The sequence below is a fragment of the Wasmannia auropunctata genome, unplaced genomic scaffold (assembly GCF_000956235.1).
Source record: "Wasmannia auropunctata unplaced genomic scaffold, wasmannia.A_1.0 LD336033.1, whole genome shotgun sequence".
In the NCBI taxonomy this organism is placed as follows: domain Eukaryota; kingdom Metazoa; phylum Arthropoda; class Insecta; order Hymenoptera; family Formicidae; genus Wasmannia; species Wasmannia auropunctata.
Genome location: NW_012026857.1, coordinates 751,524 through 766,640, shown reverse-complemented (window position 1 = coordinate 766,640; position 15,117 = coordinate 751,524). Strand labels below are relative to the sequence as shown.

Below are 15,117 nucleotides of genomic sequence, written 5' to 3'. Positions count from 1 at the left end.
CAACAACACAACAACAGTCAATTGAGATTACAGCTGAATTCGCGTTTTTCATAAAAAGGCGTATAAAACGCATCGTCAGAGGCTTGTTTACTCGCGCCATCAGCAGTTATCTAGGTTAGGCTCATCTTGACGCCATCAAAACAAAGATAACATAACCTAAATGTCTTCCACCGCTTCACGTGTGTGTGTGTGTGTGTGTAAGTGTAGTGTGTATAATTTGTTTAAAATCAAGTATATATTACATTAAATTAAATTAAATATGTCAATTATATAAACATATAATTGTGTAATTAAAGATTTCTATTATAATTCTTGATATGCGATAAATTTTACTTTTTGTAAAATATTTTCTGCACGCATATTTTAATGATGTGTAATTAATCCTTTATCGTTGAAACGTTTCGTTTTAATAAGTTCTACAATAAAATCTAATAGGAAATTTGTGTATAAGATTTCAGATACGTCCTTTGTTATTATGGTACCAAGGAAAGACTGGGAAGGACCCGGCATGCAGAGTCCTTCCTACCTATTTCACACAGCGAGACGTAAACATCACCTACAGATTTGTTTACAACAGAGACAAAAGTCGACCCTCGAATCATATTGTAATGTACACCCGTAACGGCAAGTGGGTTTAACACGCGACACTCTCATAATTCGACACGAAGATTAATTAAATGACGAGCGTGTTTCGAAAAGGAGCTCATGAGTGAAGGAAGCTAGAGTAATATTAGCCGACGTGTCTGGAAGTAAATTGCTTCACGATGCTGGTGAACGTCACTCTGATCCCGTTCCTGTTGGGTAAGTCGAAAAGTACAATTCTGTTTGAATTCAATTTCACGTGTTCATGCCACATATTTATTGGTTTGTGAATAAAATCTTTCAGAAAACGCAATTTATGTTTCTTCTAGAATAGCAATATTCTGAAAATAAATTAAATAGGTAGATATATGTGTATATATGTAAAACATATGTAGAACTAAATAAAAGAAATTATCTGCAAGTCCAAGTACTACTTTCACGTCTGACTTTTCTCAAAGATTTTATCATCTGTTTGGGTCGTAAATATATCTTTTCTTGCGCGCAGATATCTGAATTAAAACAATGTCGATTTATACATGGTACAAGCTTCATGTACAATTTTTAGAAGAAATTAAAATCCTACAATTAATCCAAAAATAGATAAGATACAGTAATAAATTTTGTGAAACATTAATTGCTACAAAAATTAATTTTTATAATACAGTATATGACGATATTCTGATATTGTATGTGACTAAATGTCTTGTTTATTTGTTTAGCGGTCACTGGAAACGTCTCACTAAAAGATGGGGAGGAATTCGCTCCGGAATACGTGTACAACATGCAGAAAATCGCTACAGTACACGGAGATTCTCTCCAAAATGTACATTATAACTCTACAGTAAGATGCCATCTCACGGACCCGAAAAGTCTCCGTTGTCTTTTGCATGATATCAGTGTTGTCTCATATAAAAATCTCAACATTACAAATCACGAGATCGCGAACGAGAAACTAGATTCTGTAGATTGGTTTGATCTTAAGTTTAATCGTGGTATGGACCGAGATCTATACCAAGGTCTATATCAAATAGAAATATCAATCGATCGCAAAACTGAGAGAGAAGATATGATTGAAGAGTTTGCCGACCAATTATCCATTGGCAGTAGCTTGAAATCTAGAAGAAATTACAGCGCTTATAGTTCGGAATTTACTTTATTCGACGAAAAAATAACAAGAGGCACTTGCGTAACCATGTATAAAATATCTGCTACGTCTGAGGAAGACACCGAGGAAAGAAATTTCCGAATCAGCTTTATAGAATTGCCGGAATTTATTAATAAAAAAACTGTATTAATTAAGAAGAGTAGACATAAGTGCACATTCATACCGACATTTAACGTTTTTTTGAACGAACTGGAACTGGTGCGTACACGTATACTTTTTTTTATATTTTTTGTATTTTTTTTATTCTTATCTCATTCTTAATAAAAACAAAATTCATCATTGTACATAATCATTATTGTACATACGTCACTTTAGTGATACAGTTTATATAATTAATTCTTTAAAGCTTCATTCGTAACAGTAATGGAAAATTATTGAAGCTTTAAAAAATTAATTACAGAAAATCTATCATTGTCTTCTCTCTATATATAAATATATATATAGGACAATAACAGAATCATATAATGTAAATATTTACGTGCCTCATTAATTTAATAACGTTTTTCATTGGGGATATTAAATTTAACATATATATTTGACAATTTCGAATTCTTTACAAAAACTTAATTATTTCTACGATAAATCTTGCAGAATTCCTATACCCACATAATGGAAGTGACAGGTGATAAATTTAAAATTTCTACCACAATGGACGTGCGAATACCGCCTGATGAGTGGAATATACAAGGAAGAGAAGTGTTTACGAGCAAAATTATGGTAAATTTAATGAGCATTGAATCGACAAGAACTGAAATATCCAAGGGTCCTGGTTTTGCATAAAATCCGAACGATTTTTACAATAAAATAATATAAACATTATAAAATAAATAGAATTGCTCTAATCAAATATATTAAACTTCGAAAATATTTAATGCAATTTTTATATATACATTCTTTTATATTTTATTATTTATATTAAATTTTGTAGTATTTTTAAAATTTGATTAATACTAAATTATTAGTTAAGCTAGCGTGGAAACTAGACTTGAAACATTACTTGAATATTATTATTAAATAGAATTTGGAAAATTATGTTTTATCTTTTTTTTCTTGGCGTAACATGTGATATTTATCATGATATCTAACATAAATAAACTCCGATTCCTCTTAAAATATATAAGAATATTATTAAACAGATTTAGAAAAATTATGACTTTGTTTTTTTTTTCTTGACATAATATGTGACACTTTATTGTCATTATATATATATATATATTACAACTTTATACACTTAACAACAATTAATTAATCAGCGTACGTAAATATCAAATTATCACGACTTATATGATGTAATTCCAATATCGCTTACAGTTACAGTGCAAAACGAATTTTCGATTAATCTCAGATCCTTCCACACGTTAATCCTACGAATTTCACCATGTCGCCTTGTTATCAGTAATCTCGTGGCTGGCATTCTCGCCCAATGTTTTCCCAACGCCGGTGTTATGTCGTCCGTTTGCCCTGGAGAATCCCATCGGGTGACTGTATTCACAGTAATTACGACTGCCTGGCATTCCCTCGTGAGGAATCGGCACACCTCGGCCAAATCATCGAGCTCGTAAGTTGTCTCGAAATCACTTTGTTGCACATTTCGCGTTACCTTGAAGAAGAAATAATTGATTATTAAAAAAAAAGAACGAGCAGCCATATTAATTTCAATGTCATAGAATTAATATTATATATAACATCATAATTTTCTATTAATTAACTTAATATAATTATTAATTAAATTATACATTAGTTAGCTTAATATCAGAATTATCGGATAGACAACAAATTTTATTTCTTAATAATGTTAATCGCGTAATATTTGTATTATATGACACATTGATAACACAATAATGTAAAATACAAACATAATATAAAATAATAATTGACGATATACTACAGAAGTTATATAGATTGTTAATAGAAATTTGTTCATAATAGTACCTTGAAGATAATTGCTGGTAAAGAGTCGATAATAACAAGCAAGACCTTTCTCCCTTCAAAAGACACACTATTCTGCTCCTGTTTGCAAAGAGTTACCAATCGTCGCATAGCTCGTATCAATTCACCCGAGGAACGCGCTTGACAAACTTTTGTACTGCATAATGCATCTTCTATGATCTGTAACAAAAAAGAAGCTGCCTCTCAGAACTCAGTTGCATTTTAAAGATAACGAATATAATCATATGAAATATTCATTTTATACAAATTCGGATTTATTCATTTATAATTATTTATTTCTTTTCTTAAGAGTTACTTTACTTTTTCACGATCATATCGATATAATTGTAATACATAAACCAATACGCGCAGATTTTTATTAACATCTAGTTATATTGACAGCCAACGTTACTACCTTTTGCCCGAAATTCCTCGCCCTCATAATCCCCTCGTATCGCAATCTAGAAAAATCTTTCTTCGTGTCGAAGTACCATACGACGGCATTTGACTGGCTGGCGACATTAGCTGCTATCGTCAAACATAATTGAGTCTTCCCGGAGGCCGATGGTCCACATAATTCGCACAACTGTCCGGGATACAGGCCACCTCTCAGCAATTCGTCCAAACTGTTCTACCAAAAAATGAGACATTAAATCACTATAGAAATGCAAGCTTTGTCTCTCTTTTTCTTCTGTATGAAAGTAAAGTTTTCCACATCGAATATTTCTGTAAATCACAATTCGGTTCAATTTAAATAGTAAATAGTGACTTGTCGCAAACATACCACGTTACGTTGGTCGGAATTACGTGGCTACGTTCTATCGCAAAGAGCTGCGCTGCGTTTCTCTTTGCGGCACTGAAATTCTTCAATATATGCTGCTTCACTTGTAATACATCCTGCAAGTAGTAATATATTAAATATTTAAAATACAAATATGGAAAAGCCAAATAACTATCTTCTATCTATCTCAAATTATATACATGTATGAGATATACCTGTATAACAAAAAATTAGAGATTGATAGAAGATCGTTATTTGGAAGATAATAAAAAATTAGAGATTGATAAAAAATAGTTATTTGGATTTTACATATATATCCCGTTTTTTCGAATAAAAAATGTGGATTAATATCCAATCAAAAGGCATTAATTTCTGATTCAAATTTCTTGTCGGTAAAATTATCGTTGAATTAATTGAAACAATTTCAAATATGCACATATCTCAAATATTTTTTAAGACGTCAAATTAACATTAAGAAAAGTCTATTCTTCCATTTCTTTTCATGTAGTTTAATTAATTCTTAATGTCTAAATGATGCCGTGCTTATATATATTCTCTGGTAAAGTTCGTATTTTTAAATGCGTTTATTATATCCGCTCATTTTTCTACCATAGCTAGGACACGCACCGTGTGCGAAAGACCAGTGAAATTCGTTAATTTAATCGGATCCGTCGAAACGAAATCGACGACTGTGACCACGTTTTTTCGCCGCAAATTTTCCGTAATTCTCTCCGACAGACTCGGATGTACACTCGCGTTCAGTTTGACCATCCTTCAGCCTTGTCTTGAATATCTGCAAAGCAAAAGAAGTTTAAGTTCAAGTCTGCCCTTCAAAAGAAATTTCGGAAATTTCGATAATAAAATAAATAAAGAAATTACGTACACAAAGATATAAAAATCTTTTCACACAAAAGCATATTTTAAGATTCACGTGACATTTAAAATGTTCAGCGTTTAGATAAAAACTTGAACGTAATAATAATAATCAAGAGGAATGATAAAAAATAATTTACAAGATAATTAAAAATAGTTTCTAATAAAACATACTGTTTTTCAACGAATATACATAGAACACGAGAATTAAACAGATGCGACGTGCGACTGTGATATACACGTATATTCCGATAGGTAGAATATACATGAATTCACGCGTCGGACTCAATTCAATTCAAATTCGGATTTTCGTCACGCATATTAAATTTTCGAAGAGCGTTATCTCGCGCTCGTCGCGCCCGCGCGCCACGCGTTCGTTTATAGGCGCTCTTCCGGCGGTATCGAGCGGCCGGTGTCGCCAATCGAGAGACGAGGCGCCGCTGCACGGACTACTCCGGCCAGTCCTCCAGTGGCGTCAATCGACTCACCTTGGCGGACGTGTGTCGCGCACCGCACGTCTTCTCCCGGCGGCCGCGGCGGCGACGACGACGACGGCGACCGCGGGATCCGCGTGTACGAGTGTCCCGTCCCTCGGCGCCTCCGAGGTGGAATCCGCCCGGGTGATGGCGATCGAGATTCCCGCGCGCGAAAATGCCGCTCGCCGGCGGCGGCAGCGGCACGCGCCCGCACCACCACGCGAGGGATCACGCACGTGCGCGGACGAATCGACGATCGAACGGCGCACCGCCCGCACTCGTCGGCCCCGGCAACGCGAGATCCCGACGCGGCAGCGCCGCGCGGCACCAACGAGGATGGAGTGACTCGGGCGAGGATCGATGCACGGGTATGTATATGTATGTTACGAACGTACGATATATATACGTATGCCGGTATTGTGATTGCCGTAACAAGACGAGGAACGCGACAGCCTTACGTGCCACGTGGCGGATCCACCTCGGATACCGCGCGACCCTCCTGTCTTTGCGACTCTCGTTCCGAAGTTTGCTTCCTGTACTCTTCTTACCGGTAATTGCTCCTTTCTCCCCCCCAGCTCCCCTTTTTCCAACGTCCAAATGTGTATCGCTTTTATTTCGAGGAGGATGTAATAACGACTGCTCTCTTAATTGCGTGTTTTCGCCATTTGAATAAAGCGTGTTTGGATTTCGAGGGAGAAAGAAGGTAAGATAATGATATGAGGTGTAAGTGCAGCCGAAAAATGAAATCCGAATAATTCTTTGTGCCTTTCTCAAAATGTTGCCCTTACGCTGACGGTAAGATTTTCTAGAGATTAAAAATCAATCAGGTAAATTTAATCGAAGCACCGGTGAAGTAAGTTCTGTAAGAATATATACATACGTATATTGAAAATAATCTGATCATGATGTGATTATTTTTTGAAAATGTGATCGGGGTGTATAGCGAAAAGGAGCCATAAAGCTTGTTATTCGTACATTTTTTATACATTACACGCTCGATTGTGTAAAATCACGCGTCCGGTGATTTCCTTTTTCAGCTAATCGCGTAGACAATTGCACGATCACACGGATAATTAAAATTAATGTAAATGAAGTAAAATTAAAATAATGTACAGATAATCATACACGTGCCGATATATCGTCGGGTGATTACGGGTGTATAACGGCGCGATTTTCTGTCGTCGGGCGAGATCGGAGAGTCTTGGAACTCGAAATTGAATGGCCATATTTGGCGTTGCGCGGGGTGTAGGGAGGGAGGCGCGCGATTAAAAAAACGAACAGACCCGGGGAAGTGTGAGTTAGCACATTTCGGCCGCATGTTCGAACGTACGAGCGGGGCCCGGCCAATCGCGCGATTCCGTCGATGCCACGTTGCTGCGGGCATCCGCCGCTGCCGGCCAACTGCGCGCGCGCCGCGCGGCGACGAGTTGGGGTTTGGCGGGAGGGGGGAGAACGACGGGCGCCATCTCTGCGCGGCTGCGGCAAACGCCCCGCCGCGGGACTGGCTCGTTCCGGCCGCGGCCGAAACTCGTCTCGCAGCCGTCGCCATGTTTAGAAGTGTGTACGCGTCCTTGGGCGTGCGGTGTGACGATGTATCGTAAAATATTAGATATAGCTCATGCGCCGTATGTTACGTGAGGTACCCAATTGCGAGTCGACCCACGCCGTACACGGGCGTGACGTTCATTCCCGTGGATGGCGCACCTACGTCGCGGTAATTTGTGATTACATTATGGTAAGTCCTGGCCCGTCTCGGGGCCAACGCCAACATGGCGGACGGGAGATTTCCTTTGTATCGCGCCGCGCCGCGCCGCGACCGCGCTGCGCCTCGTCTCGCGCGCGCGGCTTCCCCACCCGCTCGACGACGCCGAGCGTCTTCGGCGAGGCCGTTTCCTCGCGCGCGCGACGCCCCAACGACGACGCCCCGCGACGGCGACGCCGACGACGCGCGAGACTCGTCGTCGTCGTCGTCGTGCCTTCGCGCGGATCATCGTGTCTCGCGACGTCGTGTTCGTTTCGTCACCGGCGCGGCTCGCCTCGATATAGCACACATCGGTTCCCCTCGATCCACGCACGAACGTACGACGCTCTCGGATAGCCCCTCGGATTTCGTCTCCCATCCCGGTTCGCCGGCTCCGGAATCTCGCGACGGTCGCGATGACATATCTCCCCCCTCCTTCCCTCCGGTATGACCGTCTCTCGGAATCCCTTGACATCCCGTCGTGCAAATTTCAAATTTCGCGTATGTATACGTCGCGCAGTGTATCAATCTTTTTTTTTTCTTCTTGGGCGAATTGACGGCATCGCCTTTTTCGAATTCGTCGCTTTTCTTTTTCTTCGTCTCTTGATTAATATTTACAAATGATCAATGTTGCTTCCCTCGAATGAATAATCGTGCCTAGTAAGTCACTTCTACTGTCATTTTTTTTAAATGTAATATTTGGAACATTTCTTTGTCTTCATTGTTATCCTCTTTAATTTGCAATTAAATGCGCGGTTAATTTGCAAATGCTCCATATATTTTTGAAAGGAGAATATTTATATAAGTGAATTTAAGTTAATATATCAAATTAAATTTGTTCATTAAAGCGTTCTCTAGGAATTTAATTTTTAATGTGCACATTTGTACAGATATTTTTGTTTATTTTTTTTTGTCAATTTATAAATTTGAATAAAGCTTATATGCATTCTGTATAATATTTGAAGAAGAACCAAAGTTGTTGAATTATCAATCTATATACTGAGTCAATAAATCACATTTTTAATTTTTTTTTACATTTTTGTTTATATAAATCAAAGCATTAACCTCAATATTATCCTTACATTACTTTTTTGTGATATTTAAATGATTGTGAATATTTGTTTTTTTTTTTTAATTAAATTTTTACATATTTCTCTTCATTATCAGTACTTATGTTTTTATTCTTATTTTATTAAATTAATTTATTCTTTAGTTTATTTAAACTTTTTATTTTTAAACTCTAAATTTAAAAAAAAAAAAATATATATATATATATATATATATATAAGAAATCGAAATGCAAGTAGCTTTTTTAGACTAAAATATTTATAATTTAAAATACAATTGTGTTTTTATAAGATTTCTAATATGCGAAAACATAATTCTGTATTGAAATAAATTTATTTTTTGTTATTGGAAAAAAATTTAATGTCTTCAAAGTGTTAAGATGTTTGCACTTTGTACGATAAAATATGAATTTTTATGCAGCACCTCGAGTTATTGTGAGTCACTGTATAATACAGCGCTGCTTTTTCTTTTCAGCGTAACGTGCAATGAGTGATAAACAGGGTGCACCTATTTTACCACCCCTTAATCGGGGTGCGGCTAATAATGGCGGAAATAACGGAAGTTCAGCTCAACAGACTGTCAGTCTGCAGCAGGTTTTCGCTACCCAAGGCCTCAACGTGCTCACTCCTGGGCAACAGTTCGTTATTACGACTCAGGTTCCTGGTCTCACACAGGTGAGTGTCTGCGCTTGTGACCACTGCACACGAGTAATCAGTTTGATTACATATTATTTCACGAAATTGCTATATGTTATATTTTTTTCGAATAAGAGAAAAATGATATGTTCCTTTCCATAAAATACGAGATGTTATACTTTTTTTAGCTTTATTATTAGAAATATCTTGATCAATAATTAATAATCTAATCACACACAATTGATGAGTACTTTAATTATTTTTATTAAACATTGATTATTAATAACGTTTAATTAATTTAGTAACTGTGATGGCTGATCATTAATTTAATTAGCTAATTGTACTCTGCAACAATTGCTGAAAATTACTTTAATCTTGATTATTTTTATTATTTCTTCATTTCATTGATTTCTTCACGTAATTGCACTCAATAATCAAGTTATTAATTATCTTATTAATTCGTACTTGGAATAATTCTTGTAGTAAAATTTCCTCCACTTGTGATTAGCACTGATATTTATTCGCAGGTCTTATCGAACAATGCCACAACTAACGCGAGCGGAACGCAACAAGTCGGTGTTACAAGGATCGTCAACATCACGAGCACGTCACCGCGCAACGCTGTTGGCATCGCCGGCACGTCGCCTCATTCGTCACCGGCGGCAGTATCGCGGCCGCAGAACTCCGCTAAGCTTATGCTGACAACGTCGCCGAAACTCGTACGCACCTCCATGAGCAACGTGTTTGTGGCACCAATGTCGTCGTCTTCATCATCATCATCGTCATCGGCACTGTCATTATCATCGTCGTCATCATCGCAGATGTCGTCGCAAGTGCAGCAGCCGTCGTCCTCGTCACCGGCGAGGAAACGGCTGAAATTGTCGGAAACGGCGGAGAAGCCGATCCCATTTGACGCCAGCGGCTATCGCAGGCGGATAATGGAGCACAAGATGCGGCGGATGCGCAGCGTACGTGAGAAGTATGCCGAGAACGCGTCGGAGCTCTTCTTCTTGCACGCCGGCGGCAACATGATGGACTACCACACCTGGCGGAAGCGATCGCCGACGCCGCAGTTCGTTAACTTTCTGCGTCAGCACCGACTCGATCCGGATGACGCCGACGAGGATCTGACCGCGCCGCTGTCGTCGATACCGGAGTTCACACAGCTGTCCGCTGTTACCACTACTGTCACTACTACCACCACCGTCACCAGCGCTATCGTCACCGCCGTCACCGCCACCACAACCGTCACGTCCGGATCCACGGTGGTCCAGGTGCCGAATCAGAGAACGGAGGTTAAGATCGCTGGGGCGGGTGGCACGCCAGTTGCGGTGTCCACCACCTTACCTGCTGCGGCTCTAGCCCAGCTCAGCCAAGGTAATTATGATCCGGTAATTGTGACAATGGGAAGGTTCAATTTCTCGTTTCGAGTAACGATGATCTGATGTTTCCATCGATTTGTACAATACATCATTCAGAGTACTCGTTAATATATTCACGTATATTCTGAATGGAAAAGTATCATTAAAATTGTACGTTAACATTATATATTACATTTTATAAGCAAAATCAATCCGATTGCCGATAAATGTACTGTCAGCATCCATACATATTTCTCGAATTTTAATAGTAAAAATTCGTGTTTGTTGTTCACTATTCATTCAGTGTATTCTCAGTTTTAAACGTTCATTGGAATTTTGAATTTACAGTCGCCTTCTTCTATTCTAAGACAGTCGAAGAAATTTGTATTCTCTCATTTTCTTTTGATTTCTTTTAATTTGTGCAAAATAAAGAATGTTGTGAGCTCTCTTTTTCACTCGTTTCGTCACTTCTATGTGAAGGAAAACTTACATGAGATAACGGAAAGCCTAGAATACGAGCTCTTAGAATAGAAAAAATCGACTGACTATTATTGCAACCTTATTGGATCATGATGTCATAAGCGAAAATAATAATCCTTTTCTCACCCTATACGTTGAAATAGATTACTCTTTCTCGTGTGTATCACAATTTATGTTCGACTGATGTGTCGTATTTACGATATGTGAAGAAATTTTGCAAAATTATACTTTTACGTAATTATAAAGAGTTTACAGATATAGTTCAGTTAAGCAATTAATTCTAAATTTACTACGTAATATTTTAGTTTATTTCTTGACTTCCGTATTTAAAATATCCTACCTAAATGCTTAAAATAACGATTAACTTTTTTTTATCTTTGGACAATGCATTACGTCTTTTACTTTTGATGACAATAATATAAATTTATATTGACTATTTCTGTTTGACTCTTCATCGTTTTATCGGAAATTTTTGAACGATTTTATTTTAACTTACCAATTTGTACTGAAGAGGAAACAAGGGTCGAAACGTTTACCTGTGTTTTAACGTTTTTATATTTATAATAATATATAATTTATTCACATTATTCATCCGGTATTCGCTCTCTTGGCATTTAGGGAAATAGTTTTTGTTATTTGCGAGGGAGAGGTAGACGATCTTTTCTTTTTCATAAAGAACTAATAAATTCGACTATCGAGTAAATGATCATTTGCGCACTTAGGACAAATACCAGGTAGGCCTCAAGGGGGCCGCCATGGCATGGTGTTTGCCTTCCGAGCGGCAATCCAGTCTTCGCCAGTCACCGTTCACCCTCCATCCGCTTCTACCGTAGCACCCACACTCATTATAGGTGATTACCGGCAGATCGCCTGCCGTTCGTTTCTTCGTGTCTTTAAGCGCCACTCCATATTGGTTTCGCTTCCAAGCAGTTTAGACGCTGCAAGCTCCCGTCCATAAACGATTTTTTTCACGCGTTATATACTTATTGTATATGTAAATGTTGTACTCGTCAACTGTTGGAACGATGATCGGGAAAGACGCTCGCCAAAGAACTGTGCTGCTGCTAGCGCTACTATTAAAAGTTCACGTAGAAATCTGTACTGTCGTATTGAGCTATATAACATCTAATTTTTTTTCATGCTGTAATAAATACGTTTATTGTATGCCAACCAACTCTACAGAATGAGTCAGACAAGTGTTAGCATGTTATGTATATAAATACTACAATGATACAGTGTGGTGATCATTATATTAAATGTAAACGCATGTTTTGGTTTGAAGCTTCGTAAGAATAATGTCTGTATTGCTATATATCGCGTATACGTGTGTACACACATATTTCTCAGATGCAAATGGGAGCGATTTATTTTAATTGGCGTATTTGAAAGTGTTTCTCGCTTTTAGTTGTTGACCGTGTAGATGTGTACCATCTCGTGCCATTTCTTGCCTGTCCTATGGAATTATGCTAAAGAACTCGTCCTTCGTTTATCCATCAAGCCGTTTGTTATTCGCGCGAAGCGTATTAATTACCTGCCTACTTTTTTCGTTAAATTTAAGAAGTATCTTTAAGTAATGGATATATGTATTGCTGTCGTATTCAGATCTCTTCGATTTGCCCTTTCTTTTATGCATCAATTCACATTACTTAATATTGGCAATCTCATCGTTTCAGGTGGAGCGTCGGTGGTTGCGGACCCGTCGAAATCGACGACCACGGCCGCGAGTCCGGTGGTGGAAAAGTCTTCGCCGTCTATAACCACCGTCGCCACCCCGAAAACGCCTACGACAACAGCTGCGCTCAATAGTCCACAACCTGTCGTTAAGCTCGTTAAGTTGTCTACACCCACTACCATAACTACTTCCTGTGATATCACGAACAATCAGGAGCAAATTGTGGAAAAAGCTAAGCAGGTAATTGCCACGACTGACTATTTCAATATTATATCTTTTTGCGTTGTAGAAAACAGAAATATTTATATCAGTGTCTCATTAAACACGCGCTCGCTCCTAACTCGTATGGATATAATTTTTTATAGGTTTTTTTTTTTAAATAACTAATCAATTATTACTTGATTAATTTTATTTATATCTTCTGTTTTTATTAAGCATGTTTAAAACAATTCAGTTTACTCAATTATTTTTTTATTAGAATAATAATATGCGTATTAATATAAATGTTTTTAATATACACATGTTTTTTCCCTAAAGACCGAAGCGTTCGTATATATTAAAATTTTACGTGACACGCTAATGGCTGCGATTATTGGGATATAGGAGGCATACGTAATGCAAAGGATTGCGGAGCTGCAACGCGAGGGATTATGGTCGGAACGGCGATTGCCAAAGGTACAAGAACCGACCCGTACCAAAGCCCATTGGGATTACCTGCTGGAGGAAATGGTCTGGTTGGCCGCTGACTTCGCCCAAGAGCGTAAATGGAAGAAGGCGGCGGCGAAGAAATGCGCGAGAATGGTGCAGAAGTACTTTCAGGAAAAGGCAATTCAGGCGCAGAAGGCCGAGAAGTCGCAGGAGCTTCGGCTGAAGAAGATCGCCAGCCACGTTGCCAAGGAAGTTAAAAACTTCTGGGCAAATGTCGAGAAAGTAAGCAAGAAGCTAAAACGCACATTTAGAAACTTAAATGAAAGCAGTTGACCTCCTTATTAATTTGCTTTGACGAAAAAATTGTTTTTATTTTATAATCATCTTTTTTTATATATTAAAGCTACATTGATGATTTAGCTTTATTTTTACCCCACACTAATTAAGCCGACCTTCTTGATGTATCTTTATCGGAAGCGTGTGCTCGTTGTGGGAACAGTAAAGTCTGCGCATTGTGTATGGTTGTATGGTTTCCTCTTAAATTCAACCAAAGAATTCGCGCAGGACACTTTTATCGAATTAATGCTCAATTGCTTAAACGCAAAATCTTGCAAACGTAATTGAATGTGAACATGTAACGTTTCTTATTAATAATTAGTAAGAATATTCAAACATTATGTATAACATTTACGCGTTTTAAAAATAAATGTTATACACGTGAAATAAATATGGACAAAATTATTATAATAAAATATACAAAATTGGAGTTATAAACAGCATTATTATTATTGCACTATTGTAACTCTTGTAATTGCAATTTGTTGACAGATTGTGGAGTATAAGCAGCACATGAGGCTGGAAGAGAAACGGAAGAAGGCGTTGGATCAACATTTAAATTTTATTGTGGGCCAAACGGAGAAATACTCCACGTGGCTGACAGAGGGTCTCAACAAGACCGATGGTCCACAGAGTGTTCCAGCTTCCATGAATAGTTCACGTATCTCTTCGCCAGTTCCACTGGGAAAATGTCATTCCGACGGTATGTTTTAATTTGAATAATAAAATTAATTTCTGTTTATGATAAACGTACATGGCATGTAATTACGATTAATGCATACAATCGATAAAATGTATTAATTAACATTGTTATTAACTTGTAACGTTCACTTCGTTATTATTGGAAATGCAAAGTTATTGCATGATAAAATTTAAATTATTGAACATTTAATGTCATAATTATTGCATATTACTTGAAAGTTATGTAGTTATATACATTATGCTTGTATATAAATAATTTAATTTTATTGTACAACATCCTGTTACAGAGGAATTCCAGCCAAATCAGAGTTCGGACGACGACGAAGAGACCATAGCTAAAGCCGAAGAGGAAATGAAAACGACCAATCACAAGGAGGAAGTGGAGTTGTTAAAAAGGGAATCGGAAATACCTTTGGAAGATCTTTTAAAAGACTTACCACCAGACTATTTGGAGGATCGCAACAGAAGTCTGTCGCCGCAAAATGCAACGAACGAAGAGGATCAAAATGTACGTTTTTTTTTTAAAGTAAAATAAGTATTTAAATATATTTTATTTTTTTATATGTATCAAATTTATATATAACGTGAGTTGATAGTAAAAAAAATTCTTTCTTTAATTGGTGGAATTGTTTTGGAAGCTAACTTGTTGTCTATTTAAAAGTTTGCCT

At 37.6% G+C, this 15,117-nt stretch overlaps 3 protein-coding genes across 14 annotated transcripts in view; 2 read left to right on the top strand and 1 right to left on the bottom strand.

Moving 5' to 3' along the window:
* Window positions 1-35: 35 nt before the first annotated feature.
* LOC105452356 lies at window positions 36-3,214 on the top strand. 6 transcript variants are annotated; one of them, XM_011693381.1, is made up of 5 exons: window positions 116-197; window positions 452-801; window positions 1,302-1,945; window positions 2,339-2,464; window positions 3,144-3,214. In XM_011693381.1, exons 2-5 carry the CDS (start codon window positions 765-767, stop codon window positions 3,144-3,146), a joined length of 810 nt encoding a protein of 269 aa, XP_011691683.1. In that variant the 5' UTR covers window positions 116-197; window positions 452-764; the 3' UTR covers window positions 3,147-3,214. The 6 variants fall into 6 exon arrangements, with proteins under 6 accessions (XP_011691682.1, XP_011691679.1, XP_011691683.1 ...); XM_011693380.1 differs by lacking the exons at window positions 116-197; window positions 3,144-3,214 and adding an exon at window positions 36-114 and having other exon boundaries at window positions 2,339-2,605; XM_011693377.1 differs by lacking the exon at window positions 3,144-3,214 and having other exon boundaries at window positions 113-193; window positions 2,339-2,605.
* Window positions 2,906-9,761, bottom strand: LOC105452357 (DNA repair protein RAD51 homolog 4). 5 transcript variants are annotated; one of them, XM_011693386.1, is made up of 6 exons: window positions 9,716-9,761; window positions 5,085-5,250; window positions 4,461-4,573; window positions 4,092-4,302; window positions 3,680-3,856; window positions 2,906-3,347 (listed from the first exon to the last, which is right to left on the bottom strand). In XM_011693386.1, exons 2-6 carry the CDS (start codon window positions 5,226-5,228, stop codon window positions 3,021-3,023), a joined length of 972 nt encoding a protein of 323 aa, XP_011691688.1. In that variant the 5' UTR covers window positions 5,229-5,250; window positions 9,716-9,761; the 3' UTR covers window positions 2,906-3,020. The 5 variants fall into 5 exon arrangements, with proteins under 5 accessions (XP_011691688.1, XP_011691686.1, XP_011691687.1 ...); XM_011693384.1 differs by lacking the exon at window positions 9,716-9,761 and adding an exon at window positions 6,782-6,982; XM_011693385.1 differs by lacking the exon at window positions 9,716-9,761 and adding an exon at window positions 6,355-6,381.
* LOC105452358 (helicase domino) overlaps window positions 7,341-15,117 on the top strand; it is a 30,613-nt gene continuing 22,836 nt past the window's right edge. The window contains exons 1-7 of one of the 3 annotated variants that reach the window (XM_011693388.1): window positions 7,341-7,541; window positions 9,090-9,289; window positions 9,778-10,627; window positions 12,765-13,003; window positions 13,367-13,693; window positions 14,240-14,450; window positions 14,737-14,957. In XM_011693388.1, the coding sequence (XP_011691690.1) occupies window positions 9,101-9,289; window positions 9,778-10,627; window positions 12,765-13,003; window positions 13,367-13,693; window positions 14,240-14,450; window positions 14,737-14,957 (2,037 nt within the window). In that variant the 5' untranslated portion in view covers window positions 7,341-7,541; window positions 9,090-9,100. Of the gene's footprint in view, window positions 7,542-8,135; window positions 8,208-9,089; window positions 9,290-9,777; window positions 10,628-11,829; window positions 11,943-12,764; window positions 13,004-13,366; window positions 13,694-14,239; window positions 14,451-14,736; window positions 14,958-15,117 lie in introns of those variants that run through there. The other 2 variants (XM_011693390.1, XM_011693391.1) reach the window with 2 other exon arrangements.

Bases quoted from the DNA above. Each gene is read 5' to 3' on its own strand.
- LOC105452356 (XM_011693380.1), top strand. From the start codon at position 765: ATGCTGGTGAACGTCACTCTGATCCCGTTCCTGTTGG. The intron at 802-1,301 runs GTAAGTCGAAAA...TTATTTGTTTAG, and splicing joins TCTGATCCCGTTCCTGTTGG to CGGTCACTGGAAACGTCTCA. The intron at 1,946-2,338 runs GTGCGTACACGT...TAAATCTTGCAG, and splicing joins TTTTGAACGAACTGGAACTG to AATTCCTATACCCACATAAT.
- LOC105452357 (XM_011693386.1), bottom strand. From the start codon at position 5,228: ATGGTCAAACTGAACGCGAGTGTACATCCGAGTCTGTCGGAGAGAATT. The intron at 4,574-5,084 runs GTGCGTGTCCTA...TACTACTTGCAG, and splicing joins TCACTGGTCTTTCGCACACG to GATGTATTACAAGTGAAGCA. The intron at 3,857-4,091 runs GTAGTAACGTTG...TTTTTGTTACAG, and splicing joins CGAGGAATTTCGGGCAAAAG to ATCATAGAAGATGCATTATG.